The sequence below is a fragment of the Neofelis nebulosa genome, chromosome 5 (assembly GCF_028018385.1).
Source record: "Neofelis nebulosa isolate mNeoNeb1 chromosome 5, mNeoNeb1.pri, whole genome shotgun sequence".
NCBI lineage: Eukaryota > Metazoa > Chordata > Mammalia > Carnivora > Felidae > Neofelis > Neofelis nebulosa.
The window spans coordinates 89,246,919-89,268,290 of record NC_080786.1 but is presented as its reverse complement, the minus strand read 5'-3'; the positions used below and the strand labels follow the sequence as shown (position 1 = coordinate 89,268,290).

At 45.8% G+C, this 21,372-nt stretch overlaps 1 protein-coding gene across 26 annotated transcripts in view; it reads left to right on the top strand.

The window, feature by feature from the left end:
• Positions 1–21,372, top strand: part of KALRN (kalirin RhoGEF kinase) — a 672,273-nt gene that overhangs the window by 595,331 nt on the left and 55,570 nt on the right. For 17 of the 26 annotated variants that reach the window (XM_058731109.1, XM_058731107.1, XM_058731103.1 and 14 more), the window contains 8 exons: positions 186–290; positions 3,862–3,957; positions 13,781–13,911; positions 18,301–18,367; positions 19,155–19,258; positions 19,449–19,518; positions 19,852–19,938; positions 20,818–20,910. In XM_058731109.1, the coding sequence (XP_058587092.1) occupies positions 186–290; positions 3,862–3,957; positions 13,781–13,911; positions 18,301–18,367; positions 19,155–19,258; positions 19,449–19,518; positions 19,852–19,938; positions 20,818–20,910 (753 nt within the window). The remainder of the gene's footprint in view (positions 1–185; positions 291–3,861; positions 3,958–13,780; positions 13,912–18,300; positions 18,368–19,154; positions 19,259–19,448; positions 19,519–19,851; positions 19,939–20,817; positions 20,911–21,372) is intronic. The other 9 variants (XM_058731105.1, XM_058731102.1, XM_058731131.1 and 6 more) reach the window with 3 other exon arrangements.

The following is a 21,372-nucleotide window of genomic DNA, read 5'->3' as shown; positions in this document are numbered from 1 at the left end:
TGTCCTTTGAGATAAGAAGGTGTACCCATTCCACAGAGGAGGGCAGTGAGGCTGAAAAAATATGGATGTATTGAGAAAGGAGGTCTTACATGTTGCTTTTTAAAAAATTCTAAGTCCTGAACCATTGATATCTTTAACTATATAATACATATGACTGTATGACTAATACTGCTCTTTTGTTCTAGAAGAACAAGAAAGGATGGGGTGAAGATGAGCCAGATGAAGAGTCACACACCCCCCTCCCTCCACCTATGAAGATCTTTGACAATGACCCTACGCAGGACGAGATGGTAGGATTTCCTTAATTTCTGATCTGAAAGAACAATGTGTAATACATGCGATTTTGTTGTGTGTGTGCGGTGGGGGTAGTAATACTCTCTCTTCCTTGTTATCTCTCCGAATCCATGGTGATGTAGGTTCCCTCTGTATTTGGTAGGTGTCCCCGCCCCCAGCCCTGGAGGTCTGATTTCATTCTGGGCAGGGTAGGGGCATGCAGAAGTGGGAATCTCTCTGGTCTCTCCTCCTGTTGATGAAGGGTAATGACTCTGTCTTTGGAAGCTATAGATCCCAAAAGAAACTGTTTGTCTCAAAAGGAGTCTGAGGTGGTTCCAGGCCGTGATCACTTGGTTGCACCTGACTTCCGACCTCTGTTTTGGTTGATTGTTTTTCCCTATACTCAACTCTAAAATCCAAATAATGGTAACTTCCAGTCAGCCCCGGTGGTATGAAAATTCCGCAAGTACCGCGTGAGGGGTGGAGGCGCTGCTGAGGGGAGGCTGCCGGCAAAGGCGGGAGAGCCTAAGGTGCAGGCTGCCACATTCTTGGTGTTACAGAATTCCCTGAGTCCCAGCATGCATAGGCTCACAGGTGTCCGAAGTGTGGATGTCTCCAAGGGCTCTAATCGCAGAGCGATTGCCCCGATGGCTCTAGAGCAGAGGCTCGGCTTGGATGTGTTTCCAAGCGTGCTGGCTGAGACGTGGGCTGCTCTAACTGCGTGCTCTGTCACTCATCTTGCTTGCAAACCATGCTTTCACCTCACTGGGTTTTTCCTGCCTTCTCTTATTGTTGCTATCCTGTTGGGTTTGACAGGCTGGAGTGGTGGTTTCAGGTTTCAATGGTGCTTTACATTTTCTTTTCAGAGTGGTTTGTGGTCGTGGTGGTGGTGGTGGCCTAGCCATCCCTCCGGGGTCTCCTTGTATTGTCTACTGCCCTGCCTTGTAGTAGCACAGCCTCCCCTAAGGTGGTGAGCCCAGCCTGGGCAGGGAACACATCTTCACAACATCACCTGGGATACAATTCAGAAAGTACTGTTTGCCGATGCTTCAGCATTTCTGGTGATGTCCCCATTCTTGTTTTAATTCCCTCTGCTTTGCATTTGGGTCATTATTAACCCATAGACATTAATTGAGGTCTTCCTGGGTGCCACGCTAGAGGGACAGATTCTAGGGACAGGATGATGACTGAGATAACTGAGATGCCCCCCTCTGTGGACTCAATCATGAGAGGTGCACAGTTGCGTGGTCCCTCCTAAGGTGACGTTGGTGGCCCTGACTCTTAACTTTTGGAAGGAAAAGTGTCAGGAAGCATGGCGTGATGCCCATCCTAGATTCCCAGGGGCAGAAATGCCCGTGCTTCACACTGAGATCAGAATGAGAACCAACCTGCTGCGTTCCCGGAGGCCTATCCTTGTAAAATGTTCCACAAACAGTGACAGCATATGTGGGGAGTGGGGAGCTCATGTGACTGTATCTGCCACCCCACACAGCACAGCGCTCCACACGGAGGTGCCAGCTTGCGTAAGATAAGTAAAGGTCACGAACCCTCTCCCTCAAATTCCCTCAAACACAGCTTGTTTTGGGAAAGAGGATGTTATGTTGTTTCTGGATAATCTTTAACTGAAAATGCAGACTTACCCCAAACATTCGTGTAGGCTTTTTGTTATCCGGAAAGAGGGCAGACACATTAGCCCTCCTCAGTCCTGCTTGTTTGATTCCCAGAAATTTGTTTCTCTGAAATATTTGCTAAGCCTCAGAACTTCTAGCAAATGGAGTTGAACTTACTAAGTAATTTTTACAACAGTCTATGAGGAATTTTTAAGTCTACCTATTGTAATGTTATCTGATCACCTTGATTCTCCATGTTTCCTTCTAATAACTGTTCATATGCATGTGTGTTTTATTTTTATCATTTTAATATGCACATCTTATGTTCAATGCTTTCCTTAGTATTTTTCTAAAATTGTGTTGATTTTACCTTCGTAAGTGTGATTTTTAATAGCTGGGGACAGTGTCACTTATTTGATGTGCCATAATTTGCTTGACCAGCCTGTTTTGGGATATCCTGGGGTGTTTTCAGTTTTTGCTCTCCTAGATAACACTGCTACAGATCATTTTGTACATACAGCATTTGTTCTTTTGACGTCTGTCCTTGGAATAAGTTCCCAGGGGTAGGATTACTAAATCAAAAATTTGATAGCTTGGATTTCCAAACAAACTTAACCTCCTTTCCTGCATTCTCCAGAAGAGGAAAAAGAGTGTTGTTCTATCTCCTTAATTACATTTATTTGGCTTTTTTCTTTTTACCCTATCTCCGAAGCAAAGACCTAAACTAACTTTTATTTTTTATTTTTTTTTTACAGATGTTTTTATTTTTATTTTTTTATTTTTATTTTTATTTTTTTATTATTTTTTTTTTATTTTTTAATATATGAAATTTACTGTCAAATTGGTTTCCATACAACACCCAGTGTAAACTAACTTTTAAATTAGACAACAAGTAGCTTCCTTTTTGAAACTCTTCCCCCTAACTTAAGGGACAAACTTGAAGCCAGACCGTGGCCGGAACAGTCAGCTTTTTACCCTTGCAGTGATCAGTGTCAGACGCTGAAGGAGCATGTGTCCCGGGCCCTCTGTTTTGCCTTCTGCTTTGCTCTGCCGGGGGTGGGGAAAGCTCATACATGCATGCAGGGTTAACCATTTCTCCCCAGTTTCTTCTCAAGTAGGAGAAGAAAGACAAAAACCACTGTCCCTCCATGAGCAGGATTCCCCAAACCAATGACGAAACAGCCACATAGACCAGTCCCTATTGCTGATACAGGGGGATGGGCAGCAGGCTCTTGGCTTGAACCTCCTTTACTGTGAACAGGATAGTCCTTGGTCACTTCAGCAAGACACACAGAACTCCTTGGTAAAATCATTTATTACATCCTGGTGTTCCAGCTAGGGGCCTTACCAGAAGCAGCTCTATGTGTGGTGTATGTGTGTGTGAGTGTGTGTGTGTGTGTGTGTGCGTGTGTGTGTGTGAATGCATGTGCACACATGTGAGTGGGGAGGGGGTTTCTAGCTTCCTGGTCTTTAAGTGCTCTGCCCTTGAATTTTTGTTTGATACACACTGAAGATCTATATTTTAAATCTGTATTTAGCTAAAGCAAAAACAATTTCTTTGGATACATTTGAGGCTAGGTTTATGGACTCCTTTCATACCCTGGAACGGCAATGGGCAGCCCTTTAACAGCCAAAATTCTGTCTGTCCCTCTCTCCTGTTGCTGACAGTGGGTGCAGCCCTTACATTTGGCCCCCCAGGAACCCAGCAAACCCTGCCCTCAGCTGCTCCAGAAGCCTGCCTAAGGAGAGCCTAGTCCCATGCCTGCTTTGCTGCTGGCCAGAACTCCTGACAAGGGGACAGGCGGGCCTGTCCCCATACCCACACTGCCTTCTATCTCCCTCTGTGATCTCTTCCCTCTAAACATAAAGCTTTGCTTCCCTTGCCTGCCTTGAGCTTTGGACTTGCTGTTTTGCTTCTTAATTGCTATTCCTCATTCCTTGCTAATCTGCTTTTCCTTTGCTGCTCAATGTCTTGCAGTCCTCCTCTTTGCTAGCAGCCCGGCAGGCTTCCACTGAAGTACCTTCTGCTGCAGACCTTGTCAGTGCAATAGAACAATTGGTCAAAAGCAAGCTGGTAAGTGGGGGTCCTGGAGGCAGTTCTGCGTGTGTGTTACCTCCATGTGGCTCCCAGGACCTGGCGTCTATGTGCCGTGTCCTCCTTTGCGCCTATCCCCATTCCTCCTATAGGATTGTTTCTGGCTAATGGCTTCTAAAAACCTTTGCCCCAGAGCCTGTTTTTGTTTTTTGTTTTTTGTTTTTGGAATGGGCATAGGCAATTAACAGGCCCTTTGGGGATTGTGGCATTGATGAAAGGAAAAAAGTATCCAAGACAAAATAGCCTTCCTGTGAGACCAGTCCACTGGCCTACAGGGACGCGGCATTTGGACAGTGACTGATGTATGTCTGGTTAGCCCTGAAGCTAACTTGGCTGCTGAGACACAGAACATGGATTGGATCTTTGAAAGCACCAGGTAATTTTATTCGGGGACCCCAGACAATTTTCTAGCTTGCAGAGTCTGCAAGATTGCTAATTATAAAGGGGAATGGGCAAAAGGGTATGGATGCCTGAGCACAAGAGATCAGGGGTGTTGGTGCATATTCCATTCATGGGGGCAAACCAAACTTCTACCACTGAACACTAGCCTAGCTTGTGACTGTCTCAAGGGCCAATCGGACCACTGCAGAGAAGAGTTCTGGGTCTTGCTACTGTAGGTTTTGGCACCACGATGGTGAAAGAGCTCGTGTTTGGATAATGCTGTTCCTCTACTCCATGTTGGTACACTGACCCGTACCCCTAAAGGATGACAATTTGAAGCATTTTCATTGCCTTCACTCTCATCCAGGTTTGGTGTTTCCTGCAACTCTCATTAGGATAATGACTGACTTCTGTCAGGCAGTCCTGCTAATCAGCACCATTTGCACCCTTCTCCCCTTGGCCCAGGAATTAGAGGAAAATGATAGATGCTGTGCCGATGACACTGCCGGATAATAATTCTGATTATAGTATCTCGCTTTTCAAATCTCGCAGCTTAGAGAGTACCCATGAAATTCAACACATGACTTTCTTCTTCTCCTTCTAAGTTGTCCTTCCTAACTTAGAGTAGTTCAGCTGATGTCTTTAGTAGCTGTGTCCAGCTCTTGAAAGTTGTCCGTTTTCCCCACCACCCTCCCTGCCCCTGCCCTCCCATCCCCTGGTGGGATTTCAGCGCTCTTGTGGGCACTGCATTGGCTTCTTAAAGCTCGCCTCTCTGCCCACTGCCCGCTTGCTCTCCTTTCCTCCTCATACTGACCCACACACCCTCCTGGTTCTCCAAATACCATTACATTTTTTTTCCCCTTTTACCACCTGAGCCTGAGCCCTGACCTCATGCCTGGACTATTGCAGTACTTGTTTGATCTTCCCCTGCCCCAGTCAGCCTCCCCCCACCCCTGGGGCCTCAGTCTCCTGGTGGACCTTCTACTGCAATTACCCCCCCTCCTCAATGAAGGCTCCCTGCCTCCCTCTTGCCTACATGAGCAGTCCTCTCCAATGGGAGAAGTGCCTTTACGTACATGAGACACTTTACTGAGGTATACAGGAAGACAATTTCAGAATCCCTTCATCTCATTTAAAAATTATTTGGGGTGTATTTTATTACATACATAAGGATAACACAGCAGTCCAGAAATGTAATTTATAAATAGGTTACATGTTTTGGCAATGCATGACCAAAATTGTGTGTATTGATAGAGGTATACAATCAAAGATAAAAGATAAATATAGATAAAGTTCACACTTATCCTGTAGTCTAATGTTTGGTAGCCAGCCTACACCCACTTATTTATTCTGGTTGATGAACTCTGCTCCAACCGAATTGTTTCCCTCACTGTCCCCAAACATGCATTTGGCTTTCCTCTCTCCAAGTTTCTGTTCATACCACCACCCTACTTCTCTGGAATGTTCCCCCACTCGTTCTTGCTTTCTAAAGCATAACAGTCCTTCAAGGCCCCACTGGAATCTCATCTCTCCGAAAGGGCTTCCCTGACCAGCCCAGGCCAGATTTCCTCTGCAGCCCCATGGCAATTACTATGTAAGCCACGTGCTGCCGGGGACAGCTCTTAGATAGTTCCGTTGGGTTATTTGTTGAAGTGTCTTAATCTCTTCATTGCCTTCATCTTCACAGCTTCCATACCCAGCTAGATGATCAGTCATTTAGGACATTTTCTTCTCCTCCATTAACACACAGGAATCTTTCACACTCACACTTTCATCAGTACACACTTGTTTCCAAAAGGTTATATTTTCCTATATTTTGGATTACCTGTATCCTGCTCTTTGTGCTCACCTTAGCACTGTTGGGAATCCCTGCAGACCTCTGGTTATGTAGTTGCCATGTCTGGTGTTAAACAGGTAAGTGCAGATATTGAGAAGCCCCATAAGAGCAAGTCTCCCAGAAGAGAGGGAGCATAGGATGGAGTCGATCAGCCCCGTAACAGGCTTTCAGTAAATGTCTGTGAGACGAGTGGTTTTTTTGTGGTGCGTTTCCCATAAGAAAAACTTTAACTTCCTTCTCCACCAATAATTACTTCTTGAGGACCTGTGGTGAACCCAGAATTAGAGAGATTTCTTTGGCCAAACATGTGAAACCAAGCCCATATCATGGAGAGGAATGAGGGAACGGTAATTTGGTTTCTCAGAATCTTCTCACCAAAATTTTGCCCTCTCCTTTGCCCTCTCCTCTGTTTTCTCTTTCTTCCCATCCTAGTACGCATCCACTGTGGGATAGCAGTGAAGCAACGGTGGGTGGTTGTCTCCCCTGCCACATTTGGAAATCCTGAGTTGCATTCTTACTTCTGAGACTTGTATTTTTATTCCTCATTAGCTCTTTAGCTTAAAAGAGGGTAGGATCTAGGAGCGCCTGGGTGGCTTAGCAGGTTAAGGGTCTGACTTCGGCTCAGGTCATGATTTTGCAGTTCGTGAGTTTGAGCCCCACGTCAGGCTCTGTGATGACAGCTCGGAACCTGGAGCCTGCTTCAGATTCTGGGTCTCTCTCTCTCTCTCTCTCTCTGCCGCTCCCCCCGCCTGTGCTCTGTCTCTCTCAAAAAATGAATTAATATTTAAAATTTTTTTAAAAAGAGGGTAGGATCCAGAACCTATGAAAGTTCTGGAGTTTTTATTTGACTATAAGTTCAACAGTGTGACTGCTACCAAAATAGCTTGTGTGGTCATAGGCTAGGTTAACGAAAGTACAGTGTACAATCAAGGAAAGTAATAGCTCCATTGTAGTCAAAGTTCTTTAGCCCATACCGGTCATGAGTAGTGTGGGAGTCATGTATCAGACTCTGAATGCTGCATTCTGAAGTGTTCTTGAACTCAGTGAAAGGGCCCCAGAGGAGGTAACCAGTACCATGTGGTCCATATCCTTTGAAGGAAAGTTGAAGACACTGGGTTAAGTATGGGGAGAAGTTAGGAGAGAGAAGGCTCATGAGAGCTATCCTGACATAATCGAGGACTGCTGTGGGAAAGAAGAGTTGGTGTCACTCTTTGTTGCTCCAGAGGGTGGAGCCTAGACCTGTGGGTAGAAGTTATCTTAGTTCAGGGGCGCCTGGGTGGCGCAGTCGGTTAAGCGTCCGACTTCAGCCAGGTCACGATCTCGCGGTCTGTGAGTTCGAGCCCCGCGTCAGGCTCTGGGCTGATGGCTCGGAGCCTGGAGCCTGTTTCCGATTCTGTGTCTCCCTCTCTCTCTGACCCTCCCCCGTTCATGCTCTGTCTCTCTCTGTCCCAAAAATAAATAAAAAACGTTGAAAAAAAAAATTTAAAAAAAAAAAAAAAAAAAGAAGTTATCTTAGTTCAGTATAACATGAGCTAGTAAGTTCCTTTCCAGTGTACAGGCTGGAAATTTTACAGGAGCATCTAGTGTACTTGGACTTTTATATCTAGGGCTTGGATTGTTTCTGCTTTCTTTTTTGGTTGCTCCAGAGGTAGCACCAAACTCTGCTCCACCCAAAAGTCCTGAGATCCCTTGTGTCTCTGAGTCCCAGAGCCGTCCTTGGTGCTTTATGGTCACATGGTCATGGCTGCACTGAGGCGGCTGCCCCAAAGGTACCATCTCCGCTGAGCGGCTGGTAGGAAGCAAGGGTAGGTGTCCTCTAGCTCACCTGCAATGCAGATAAAGCCCTTGAAGCTCCCCCACAACCTCCTTTGGCAAGTCCCTCTGGACCTTAACGGACACTGGAGTTCTTCTCTGCCAGCCCTGGTCTTTAATCACTGCTTTTATTTACCAGCAGAAGACGCCCACCCACCTCTCCCCAAATAGAGCTAACACATTTTTTTCCACATTTTGTATTAAGGTATAGTCTCTAACTCCAAGCAAGGTACAAGGACTCCCCCCTTATTTCCCTGTGTGATCTTTGTTTTTACTTTTTTAAGTAACCTATACCCCCAACATAGGGCTCAAACTGACGACCCTGAGACCAAGAGTCACATACATGCTCTACTGACTGAGCCAGCCAGGTGCCCCTCCCTGTGTGATTTTTAATAAAGCTTTTCCTAGATGTGTGGACTGGTGGTGGCAGTGGTGGGTGTGTAAGGAATCAGAGATCTAGCTGGTAGTCCTGCCTCTGCTACTTTACTGTGTAGCCTTGGGCAAGTTACTTAGTCTACTGGGGCCTCTCTTTATCTCCTTTATCAGCAGTGAGTATTCTGTCCACCTGAATCTTAGCTCAAAAGAGATACCATGATGATTGAGTAGGTGTGAATGCGCTTTGTAAAATGATAAGTAAGCATCCTACAAATGTTAGCTCTTAGCCACCTCATCTGTACTCTGAATGGCAGGGAAAGGGAACAGTGTCATCCCTTATCTCCCACAGCCCTGTTCGAGTCATGGGAACATAGAATGTGTCAGCCAATAGATTGCTGGTTGGATGAAAGTTGCAGGGTGATAGCTTAACAATCTATATGACTTGGTTTTATCCCTCAAGCTTGAGGAACAAGAGCTTCCTGGCCATGTGAAAATGTGTCTTTGAACTTGGGTCTCTAAACAGCCACAGGATTTCACAACCTGCCTGAGATGAAAGATCAAGCCTCCTCCCTGAGCCCTTGTCCTCAGGTAGCATGTCACAATAGTTTATTGGGCTTGGGAAGGTACCAATGGCCCCTTGACTGATAATCCCCTGCCTTTGGGGGAGGGGCTGCCCGGGATTGAGCTCCTGTTCAGTCTGCCTGGTAGCCTGGCATCCTAGAATGTGTCTACCTGCTTCTGCAAGACTTCCTGCCCTCCGATTCTCCTACTTTGATAGCATTCACCTCCCGAAGCCAGCCATGTGGGCTGAGAAACATGTCTAGGGCCAGGCCGCATCTGTGTGTGTGCTTTGCTCTCTATTAGGTGAATCAGCCTGCTTTCTCAGTGGCAATCTAGTTAGCCAAGTTCAGAGCCCAGAGAAGAGGAAATAATGGCTGCATCACACCCATGGTGGAGGTGTGTGTTTTCAGGAACTGGGTTCCTCTGGCATCCCTCGATGGAAAAGTTTCAATTTCCACCAAAAAAAATTTTAAGGCAGTCACAAACCTGAAATGTCATTTGCCTGAAAAGTCCAGACTTCAGTTTTTCTAATATACAGTTATCTTCCCCATCCCCACCCTTAATTTGTCTGGAAATGACTATGATCTAATACTTTTTGTCCAGAGAATGTCATACAAATTTTTAGAAAAGGGTGGGGCAGATAAGAGGTTGGTGTGCTGCCGGGTGCTGGACCAGCACCCTTTTCCTATTTTATCAGATGACCTTTGATCACTCCCCAAGATTCCCACAGTACATTCAATAAATTCTCGGAGTCCTACCGTGTGCCAGCTCTGAGATCAAGCATAGAATCTTCCATAATGAAGCTCACAGTCTAGGGTTAGTGCTCACAATGCTCTCCTGCCTGGACTGTTAGAACATTTCCTCCCTGATTTCAGTATGACATCTGTCTACATGACTATCAGACATATTTTCTTTCTTTTTTTAAAAGAACTTTTTAATAGTTCTTTTTTTTTTACTAATAAAATAAGAATATGCTTATTCAAGAAAAATTGGAATAATAACAAGAATATAAACACAAATTATATCTCTGATAATTATCATCTAGACATATTCAGTGCTAAATATTGATACATTTTCTCCTAGACCCTTTGAAAAATAATGTAGTTAATCAGAATACAGACAAATCCTTTTTTGCCTTACTGTCATATCAGGGACATTTTCCCAAGAGATGAAAAGCCCTTAGGAATATTAAGAGTGATCTTCCTGGAGCGCCTGGGTGGCTCAATCTGTTAAGCATCAGACTCTTGACTTCGGCTTAGGTCATGATTTCACAGTTCCTAGGTTCCGGTCCTGCACTGGGCTCTGTGCTGTCAGCACAGAGCCTGCTTGGGATCCTCTGTCTCCCTCTCTCTCTGCCCCTCCCTGCTCACACTCTGTCTCTCTCTTCTCTCAAAATTGTTTGAATAAACATTTTAAAAAAATTAAAAACCCTTTTTTCATTCATTTTAGAAAGTACAGTCTCTACTTATTAATGCTACACATAAGGCTTTACACATATGATTTATCCCTGTGCACTTCCCCAGGGTTATCTACCTCACCCTTTACCTCTTCCTTCCCTAGCACTCACTCACCCCAACTCACACAACACACAATCACTTGCCACCAGCCCCCACATCTCGCCCTTTCATACCCCATATCCCATCTGTGTCAGGCTGCTTCCAGCTTCCCAGGCTGCCCTGGGAAGGTTCACAGCTTGATCCTTTACTCAGAGTGCTGCTCCCACCTGGGATGCTCTCCCATCAGTGTATTTATTTCTCAATACTCACTTCAAGCATTGCCTCTTCCATTAAGCCTTTCCCTTCCCTCTCCACCCCACCATAGAGCTGCCCACCCCCCTTTTCATCCTCCTTGATACCTTTTCCATCTAGAACAGCACCCAGGATAGGTAAGGTAGGAAGCCAAATCTTATTCATTTTCATTTCTGCAGTTACTTGGCAAATATTCAGCATGTAGTAGCTGTTCAATAAATATTTATTTGAGTACAAACAAATGATCAATTGCAGTTCTGTGTAATGAATGCTGTGCAGGGGATGTGTAAAGGGTGCTTAGAGGAGCCCAGACGAGGGGGGTTTTATGGGTGTGTGATCCACGATCCAGCAGACAGGAAATGTGTTCATTTTTATTGTGGTGACAGCTCTCCTCTCTTCTTAATCTACTGCTTTGAATCCTATTTGCATTTCTGTTCCCTGACCTTGGACCAGCTAGAGGAACTTCTGTTGTTCTCTTCCTTGTATACTTTCTCCTTTGCCTCCTGAGACTGTTGTGGGCTGAGCCCCAGACAAGGCAGAAGTCTTCCCTGTGGCTACACAGCCCACTACTCATCAGACCTGTGCCTGCTTCCCACCAGAAGCAGCACAGGCACTTGCAGGTCGCCCCCAGCTGCCCTTGCCTGGGACCCAGGATCCCCACTGTAGCACAGGTAGCCAGGTCTCAGAGGGAATCGTATTTGAATTATAAGCACTGATAGCTAACACCATTATTTGAGGCAGATTACCCAGACTACAGCTTGGCCAGACCCTTTATTTCTCTCTTCCTTTCTCACTGCCTCTGCTCTGCTCACCCTCTCGCAGAGAGACTTTCCCCAGAGATAATTTGGGCTTCTTTGCTCATAGAACAGGTCAGGCAGGAGGATATGGAACATATTTCCCCGTGTGACACTTTGGACTCCACAGATGTCCTTCATTCCACAAGGTTGAAAATGGCCCACACCAAGCGGGATGTTGCACAGGAGAACATTGCAGGCAGAGATGTAAGTCTGTCTCCCCTGGCCTTGCAGTCAGCATCCTGCCAGCCAACAGGCTGCAGAACAAAGGTTGTAATAGGACAATGGGCCAAGGAGGAGGGGAAGTAAAAGGCATGTAATCAGATCAATCACCAGCTGGGTCCATCTGCCTGGGGAGCCTGTCTCTGGTGATGCCACCAGCAGACATGTCACATGTCTCAAAAAGCCTGCCTGTCCACTGGTTTGTCAGACCTCAGCACCAGACATTCTCATTTCCTTAATAACTGGTTACAGATCCTGAATCTATAAATTTTTCTAAACTCTCCTTGACCTTTCTGTATTTTTAGCCTATGCTGCTTCTAGGGATAACTTCCATGGTTGATTACTTGTCCTGTAAAATAACTTGTCAAGTTAAAAGAAACTCTCTCTCTCTCAAACTTGAAGACACTATCTTCTTAATTCTGGTTTCTACTGTTGTTAACAAATTCATGCTTGGCCCTTGGTACACTTTGTTGGTTTCGGGGTGGGGTGAGGGGCAAGAAGGTTGACGTCTCTTCTCAGCTTTAAAATTTTCACCTTTAGGGGCACCTGGGTGGCTCAGTCAGTTAAGTGTCCGACTCTTGATTTCAGCTCAGGTCATGATCTCACGGTTCATGAGATAGAGCCCCACGTTGGGCTCTGCACTTACACCACAGAGCCTGCTTGGGATTCTCTCTCTCCCTCTCTCTCTGCTCCTCTTCTGCTCACACATATGCTCTCTCTCTCTCTCAAAAATAAAAATAAATATTTAAAATTTTCAGCTTTAAGTCTTAATATTCCCCACCTGTTCTCATATAATGACTGGCCCATTGGGCACCTCATTTGCTTTTTGTTTCATTCCCCTGGACTTCTCCTACTTTTCTTTGGCCTATCTTGAAATAGAGCAGCTGAGAGAATTTGGACAGATACTCTAAGTGCAGGTTGTTTAAGACCATGCTGAAGCCTTTTGTTTCTCCTACCTTTTTGGACACTTCTTGATTTTTGTGATTTTAACCTTAGGGCTGATGTTTTCAAAGACTACCAAAGTGAAGCCTTCCCTTTGAGCCTCAGAGGCTGTTGTAAATAGGCCCCTTGTATGGATAGTTTGGACTAGACTCCCATATTTGTTTTGGAGTTGCTCACCTTGACCTTCATCTCCAGTCTTACTGTTTATCCACATTGCTTCTGCCAGTTTCCATAATGAAATGCTAAGCGTCACTGTGTGATCTTTCTTCAAGGACACCTGTAAAAATGCTAAGATCGGCCCCATTTTTGAGTATCCTTCTTGTTAACAGTTCCATCCAAGGACGAGGGTGAACATTTTTAATTTTTCAAGGGATCTACAACTTTTATCTCTGTCTATTCCGTAGAAGTCTGTAGAAAGGAGAGATCTGATCTGAAAATTGAAAAAAACTAAAGCATACATGGGATAACTGTAGCTGTCTCACTCAAGATCGTCCAGTGACTAGGAGATCTGGGGTTAGAATCCTTTGCCCTTAACTCTTGCTAGAGAACTGTAGTAATCCCTTTACTTTGTTTCTCAGTCCTGCAGCACCTTAATTAAAAGAAAGGGATTCATAAATGAAAGAAAACCCTTGGTAAATAACCTTAGCAAAGATATTTTTAGGAAAGGCTAAATCTATTGCTCTCTTCTTGTCTACATCTCATCGGCTCTTGGGGGGGAAATGTAGCTAATTTAACACACGTGGATTTAGCCAACTAGCTCTCCTATGACTCCTCTCTCCTTATCAATTGGATAAGGACCATCAATTGATGGTTCTACAACTGATTAGCATTACCTCTGGCGCTCTTACCCAGAGATGTCACTTTTGACAATTTTCATCATGGCAGGAAATTGGTAGCCCGTGACGCCAAGTTCCTCCTGATTGCCCAAGAAGACGGCAGTTCTGGGCTGTCTGCTGCTGGAAGAGGAGAGTACCTTCAGGTACCTCTTGGTACCTCACTGACATTCAGTGAACACAGCCTTGGCCACTGACCGACCAACTCAGCTGCTGCTAGGCTGAAGGGGGACAAGAGGACTTCCAGATGACTTTTCAATGTACAGTTCTCTAAGGCTATTTTTCTCCTCTTTCCAGAGTCTAGAAGGAGGCTCATACCGGGGAAGCCTGAAAGACCCTGTAGGCTGCCTGAATGAGGGAATGACCCCACCCACACCTCCTAGAAACCTGGAAGAAGAACAGAAAGCCAAGGCCCTTAGGGGCAGGATGTAAGTGACTCCTCCAGATTCTATCCTGGTGCGCATGTGTGTGGTGAACAATGGGCTAAGGTCGGAGAAATTTGGGGGAGAATTACACTATGTTTCCATTGATATCATTCATTCTAAGTAAAGGTGACCTAGATCTGTGCAGTGTAGCATTGTGAACAAGGCACTGTAGTGGCACCGACTTTAAGAATTTTAGGCTGAGGTATTTTCTGGGAGATAGCAGCTATGGCTGACCAAGTGTGGTTATAACCAAGGTCTGTTAGAAATTTAAAACATACTGATAAAAGGAAATCAACAAAGTTTAGGAAACTCTGGGACTATTACTATGCTCCCATATTAGAGAATCCATGGCAGAAAGTTGGAAGAATTTCATCTGAGGAAACATTTCTCAAAATGAAGGGACATAGTATATAGGAAAAGGGAGCCATTGTGCCAGCCAGCCAGGGCCTAGCTCCACTCCTTCTCTAAAAGTTTAGTTTTGCATCCATTTGTGGACTTAGCTCCAAGAGAATCTTTTCACTTTTTTTAATAGTTGGGGGGAGGGGCGCAAATACAATTCACATTGCAGTCCATTTCACAAAAACCCATATATTATGCAAGGTTTGAGTGATCCACCCTGATGTGAAGTCAATCTTCTATTACTTGGGCTGATCAAGAAGATATCGGATACCATGAATGCAAAACCACAGTTCCTCAAAAACTTTAGTTTTCTTATTTAGGGTTTGACTCCATGTTGGAAGCAGGGCTTCATGAGTCTTGGACATTGCCTGGTGTGTGTGAGATAGTAAGCACAGAGAACTGGTCCCTCCCTGTTGCTAATTAGTCTGTTTTCTCCCTCAGACTCCTCATCCCTTTAACCTGGTCACAGACATGAGGATTAGCAAAAGTGAGTGAGACCAGGTCCTTCTGTTGCCTGGAAACAGGCCAAGTGAACATTTATAACTTTCTTTCCTAGGAAACTGAAGTAGAAATGTCATAGCCAAGGCCTGGCCTCAGAGCAGGGCTGTCACCTCACAGTGGAGCTGAGCAAGTGTCTTTTCAGTTCCATATTTACCCCTCAACTTTATGGGTACTCAGGGGAACCTCAAGAATGGAATAGAGATAGAAAAATACCATCTGCAAATGGAAATTTCCTAGGACTTGCACAAAGCTGGTTCTCTTTCACTTCTAGGGTTGTTTTTACATAGATGAGAGCTGGAGCCAATGTTCCAGTCCTTTGCCAAGCCAAAGTAAAACTCAGGTCAGGGAGGAGAACTTTGGGGTAGCAGGTGGTCCTTGGCAAAGCCTGTCACTGCTCTTGTCACTTCATTTGGAAGGGCCCACGAGCAGTCATGGAAGCCATTGCCCTGCTTCCAGATGTGATATTATCTGATTTTGCTCCAACAGGCAAAAGTCTGTTGCCTCTTTAACTCACTTTACCCATTTCTTCTCCCTCTTCTTATTCTCTTGTGTGAATCTACAGCTCTCCACATCCTGAGCTATCCTGAAAATCCAACTATTAGAGTATCTCATTGCTCTTGCTGTAACTTATGGCCACAATGAAAGAGAGGATATATAGGTGTCTAATTGTGAAGGCTGCGTGAGGCTAGAGGCTGGGTCGGGCAGGCAGGTACAGAGAATGGAGACAGACATTGAAGGGTTAAATGGGAGCTCCATGGAGAAAAGATGAAAACAAAAGGAGAAGAAAAAAGGCTGAGAGTGGACTTGATTGTCCTGAAGTTTTAGTCACCCATTCATTCCATAATAGGTGTTGAGGGCACCTGGGTGGCTTGGTTGGTTTAGCATCTGACTCTTGATTTCGGCTCAGGTCATCATCCCAGGGTCATGGGATTGAGCCCCTCTAAAATTAAAAACTAAAAAAAATAGATGTTGAATGCCTATTATGCACTAAAGCATAGGATATATCAGTGAATAAAATAAACAACAACAACAAAAGAAAAGTCCTTGCTCTCATGGCAAGTTTGTACCATAAAGGGAGAAATAATACAATAAGCAGAATAAAAATAAATTATTTAATATATTAGAAGCTGGGAAAAGAAAAAGTAGTGAGGGAGATTCAGAACATGGTTGGGGCCATGCTGCACTTTTAGATGGTTCTGACATTTGCACGAAGGTCAAAAGGAGGTAAGGAATTAGCCATTAGCCATGGAGGAAAAGTGTTCTTGGCTGAGGCAACAGCCAGTGCAAAGGTTCTAAGAGATTTTCTGTGCAAGACCCGCTCTTCCCCACCATTGTGAAACACAGAGGTTAGAAGGAGGTCTGAGCTGTAGCTGGTAGAAGTTTTGTTGGACCAAAGGATAACATTTATCTCATAAAGAATCCTTACTAGTAAGAACTGAACATTTTCTAAAATTGCATGATTATCAGTTCAGTTTTTTTGGCAATTGATCATGCATGGTCTTGTGATGCCTGTAACTTAAATCTTTTATGTACCTCTTCAGACTGTCTGGTAATGTGTCATTATCTCCCCAAGTATTTCATCAGCCCTTCAAGGGAAGTGATGCCAGGTCCACTAGCAGCACCCAGTTTAATCAGTCCCCTTCCCTTCCCTCGAGGCTGGAAAGCCGAAGACAGCCCTCAATCTGTCAGCAGATAACATAGGATAAAAATATCCCCTGGGGACAGAGAGCTGGACTTCATCTCCAGAGGGCCCTCCCAACCCCAAATTCCGACTCCCACTTTCCTGTGGGTTTTCTTTTACCACTTTCTTCCAAGCAGTAACATGGGCCATGCTAAAGATATATTTAAATGCTTTTATTTGGCCTTGCCGGTTCCTTCCTGTGGCCTATAACGCATGATTGTGGATTGTGTGTGTTAGAGAGAGGAAACTGGTTGGAAGTACTGGACATGCTGATAAAGAAGCACATGTTCCTTTTGCTTTCTCCCTGTCACCCTGAGGCCCAGACCTGGGGATTCGTTGGCTTTTCTGTGTGGTATAGACCAAGAATTTCAGATGAATTGCTTCCTGGGTTCAGAACAGTTATAACCCTTATGCCGGGGGTCCCCTCTGGACATCTCAGAACCTTTTCCCTTCTGCCATTTTGGCCCAAAATGCAGTTGTGTGGCTCCAGGTGAAACTCTTTCAAACTTCATTAGGATGAGTCAGACTCCAGTAAGCTGCACAGCACCTACCCTGGCCTGCTCCAGTACATGGCCCTGAGTGTTTTATGTCCAGCTCTTTACTCTCTGGACAGAAAGAAAGAGAAGGGCTTGGTTTTGAGGCCTTGGGGACTCCAGAGAGCCAGTCTGAATAGTTTGCCAGGCAGCAGGTGACAATGAAAGAGCAGAGTCTTTGGACTCTGGTACAATAGGTTCAAATCCCAACTCTGGTACAGACTTTGTCACCATGGGTAATATGGCCTCAGTAATTTTCATCCATATGAAATGGGGCTTATAGTACCTACCTTGATATAAGCATGAGAAAACCTAGATAAAGCACTAGCACAAAGTAAATGCTCCAAGAGGAGGAAATCATTAACAAGAAAGAAACCACGAAAACAAGTGTCCTTGTAGTGGTTAACCACCCCCCCCCCCCATCTGGTGGGTGAGGGGAGGCTGCTGCATGGAAAGTTGTGATTATGAGGTGTCGGCAGTCCATCTTTCTGGCCTTGACTGGGGGTTTTGCAGGCCAGTTACCAGGGACACCTCTCTGAGTAATTGTAACTTCTATATCTCAGAAGCCTCATTTGGTATTGGTATCTCTGAGGCCTCAAAGGTTGTTTATCAAGCAAATGTCTTTCTCCTCTTGATAAGCAAAGAATGGAGTTGAAAGAAAGGAAGAAAAGCCTCACATTGATTCCTTAGCCACAAAGCTTTCATAACTCAGTTTTGCCAAAGTGCCTATTATTCCTCCTGTCTTGTGTCAACTCGACTGTTCAGTTATAGGCGAGAGAGGAAAGACCATTAAGAACAGAAAAAAAGGGGGGCGGGTGGCACCTGGATGGCTCAGTCAGTTGAGCATCTGACTCTTGATTTCAGCTCAGGTCACCATCTCCCTGTTCGTGGGATAGAGCCCCGTGTTGGGCTCTGTGCTGACAGTGCAGAGCCTGCTTGGGATTCTCTCTCTCCCTCTCTCCCTGCCCCTCCCTCCTCAAAATAAATAAATACATTTTTAAAAAGAATGGGAAGGAAAATGAGGAGTCCTGAGCATTGGTGTCCCTCTGGCTATTGTGTGCCACCTGGGAAAGCCCCTCTCAGCTCGGTGCCCTCCCCTCTTCAGCAGGACCCTGTCACAGGGAGAGCAACAGTAAGAGCCTTCCAAGGGCTCCCAAGTGTGAGGTTTGGGGTGGTCTTCTCATAAAGGTGCCAAAGTAACTTTCCTGTCAACTTTTGTGCGAAGGTTTCTTGCTTCACAGTGAAGAGGGCCCTCATTGTTCTTAATCTCCTGCTCAGGTTTGTCTTGAATGAGCTGGTACAGACAGAAAAAGACTATGTCAAAGATCTGGGGATTGTGGTGGAGGTGAGTATGTGGCTTGGGGTGGGTCTGCAGTCACCCAACCAGGGGCATTTTGGACCCTACCTGGGCCGAGGGGTTTGTAACTTGAAGGTTACATGTTTTTAACTTAGTGTTGTTTACTCTCTCTGGGTATTTGCAGAAATTAAACGAAAAATGATAATAGATCAAATGAACTATGTAGGGTGTTTTTCCTTTTCTCTTTTAAATATCATGAGACATTCAGAGAGAGATGGGTCCCAGATGTTGCAGCATTTATGGGAGCCTCTTGGTTAGAGTTGAGTCCTTTCACCTTGTTTTTGGTGACCAACTTTCTAACTTAAGAGTTCTTTGGCATTTAACCATGTGGACATATATTCTTCAGAACTACCAGTCCCCATGGGCACTAAGCAGGACACTCTTGGTGAGAGCTTGAGGCTTAGAGTCTCCTTAGATTTTAAGAAGGATGTTTTGGCTACCAAGAGGACAAGCAAAAGTCCACGCGTAAGACCTTGGACAAGTCCACAGTTAGGAGGCAACTTGGTAGTATATAAAACAGCTCTCTCTCCTCAGGGATTTACTTTAGGGGCATTTAGATACTTGGGTGAGAAAGACTTTCTCTTAAGGGGTTGGAGACAACAAAAGGGACCCAGAGCTCCGTCAGAGTTGTGTCTGTCACTCTGCACGGGGTAAAGTCCTGGCTGCACACTGAGAAACCACAGAGAGTGGGCACTTACGCGGAGCTGCAGTATGGGGCTTGTCAAGAAAGCTGTCTCCTGAAAACGCCCTGCTGACCGCTGCCTCTGCCCTACAGGGCTTCATGAAGAGAATAGAAGAAAAGGGTGTCCCTGAGGACATGCGAGGAAAGGATAAAATCGTGTTTGGAAATATTCACCAGATTTACGACTGGCATAAGGAGTAAGTGCTATGTTGTCCTGAGGACCAGGGGACATCCTAGGAATCCAGGACCCTCCCACCCTCCCCCTGCATCTGGCCTTAGGGGTAGGGTAGGGTTTGGGGAGCCTCTGGTGTTGTTTATCTCCTCACTGAGAAATAATGCAGTTCTGAAGGACGTGGCTTCCTTCCCTTACCCCTTCCCTCCTTTTAGTTTTTTCCTGGCTGAACTGGAAAAATGTATCCAGGAGCAAGACAGGCTGGCACAGCTCTTCATCAAACATGTGAGTTCTTCTTTCCCCCTCTCTGCCTACCCCCTCCACCCACCCTCCTCCAACCCCCAACCCCCACCTGCTCCTTGCTTCCTTCTCTCTCCTGCTCTTCCTCGACTTGCCTTCCCTCCTGTCCCTCTCTGAGTCGTTGCCTTTTTTGTAACCTCCTTGGCAATTTGAAAGATGGGCTCTTGCCTAGCGCACGTACTCTCCTACCGTCAATATTACCTGCCTTGGCGTGTCCCCAAAGTGTGGAGCGTGTGTGTTGTTCTCAGGGTGAGCAGACCAGCACCCTGGGAGCCCGAGGTGCAGGGTGCCTGAGTGCCTTCTTCCCTGCCTCTGCAGGAGCGGAAGCTGCACATCTACGTGTGGTACTGCCAGAACAAGCCGCGCTCAGAGTACATCGTTGCGGAGTACGACGCTTACTTTGAAGTAAGCTGCTCAGGCTTTGCTGGGCCGGGTGGGGGAAGAAAGTCAGGCCAAGGCAGCCACATTCAGAAATGCCAGCCTTATCTATCCCCAGACCCCCCCATCCAGTGCCGTGACCCCTTTGGGACAGGGAGAGCTGGCTCGACGGGGCTGTCAGATTAGCTAGATTCCCGATGACCACCTTTCCTCGAGAGGAGCTGAGGCACCCAGGATGTGGACAGCTCTCAGAAGCCTCTGTCTGCGGAATGACTGTCAGCCAGAGACTGCTTCAGAAGCTCCGTCCCCCTTTGGTGACCCCAGCTCAGACCGTGCCCACACACTTCCTGCCAGTCCCTGGACACTGTATGCAGAGGCCCCTCCTCCTTGTCCCCATGCTCCAAGTCACCCCATGCTCTCTGCTCTCGTTCCCAGAGGTTCTGTCAAGCACCATAAAGTGTTTGTTTTGCCCCAACCTGGAAATGCTTATTTTGCTGGAGGAGAGGCAAGGCTGTCCCTTGGAAAGAGCTCTCAGCTGAGTGTTTGCAGATCTGCATTGAGGGCCCAGCCCGTGAGGCCTATGTCCCAGGAGAAGCCCTTCATTCCTGATGTGGGCCCTGGAGCAGCAGAGAGAACAGAATACCCATCCCAGCTTGTCCCCAGGGCTAGGGTGAGGACACAGGGTGGGAAAGTGCTAGACGTGCAGAATGGTGTGGCAATGTGTGCTGCGTGTTGTTAATAACACATTGGCAGTTGTGTGGGCAACTCCACCTCTCGCGTGGGTTGAGGATTCTAAAACTTTATTGGCAAAAGCGAAGTCCTGTCTGTGTCACCTCGAACCCTAATCCCCAGGACCCCAGTTCTTTGGCTCTTTTTTTCCCCTAACATATCTCCCTCGCGTTCCAGGAGGTGAAACAGGAGATAAATCAAAGGCTGACACTTAGTGACTTCCTTATCAAGCCCATTCAGAGAATCACAAAATACCAGTTGCTCCTCAAGGTAAGAGAGCTGTGAGCCCGGGTCAGAGCCGGAGAAGGGTCTTCTCCGGCTCTGAGACGGTGAGCAGGTCAGTGTGAGGCTCAGTCTCCACCACACTTTCCCCGTGAACTAGCGGGGGCATCTGTGGGCTCTTACCTTGCCTGTTGGTTTCTTGTGTCAGCTCTGCCTCCAAATAAATTGCACGCAAGCCATTCCTGCCTTTAAGGTTGGTTTTTCGTTCACTGTCTTTCTTTCAATTCACTTTCTTCCTTTGTCACCATCACTGACTTGGGACTTTTAAAAAATAAAAAAAATAGTAAGAGCATAAAAATAGAGCAACCACAAGGAGAAAGAAAAGCAAAGGCAAGACCCTCCCTCAAAAGCTTAGATGAGTAATACCTACAATTTGATCATATTTTACTTTTTTACAATGGTTTAATTTCATTTGTCTTACAGAATATGAGGTAAATGGAAGAGAGAGGT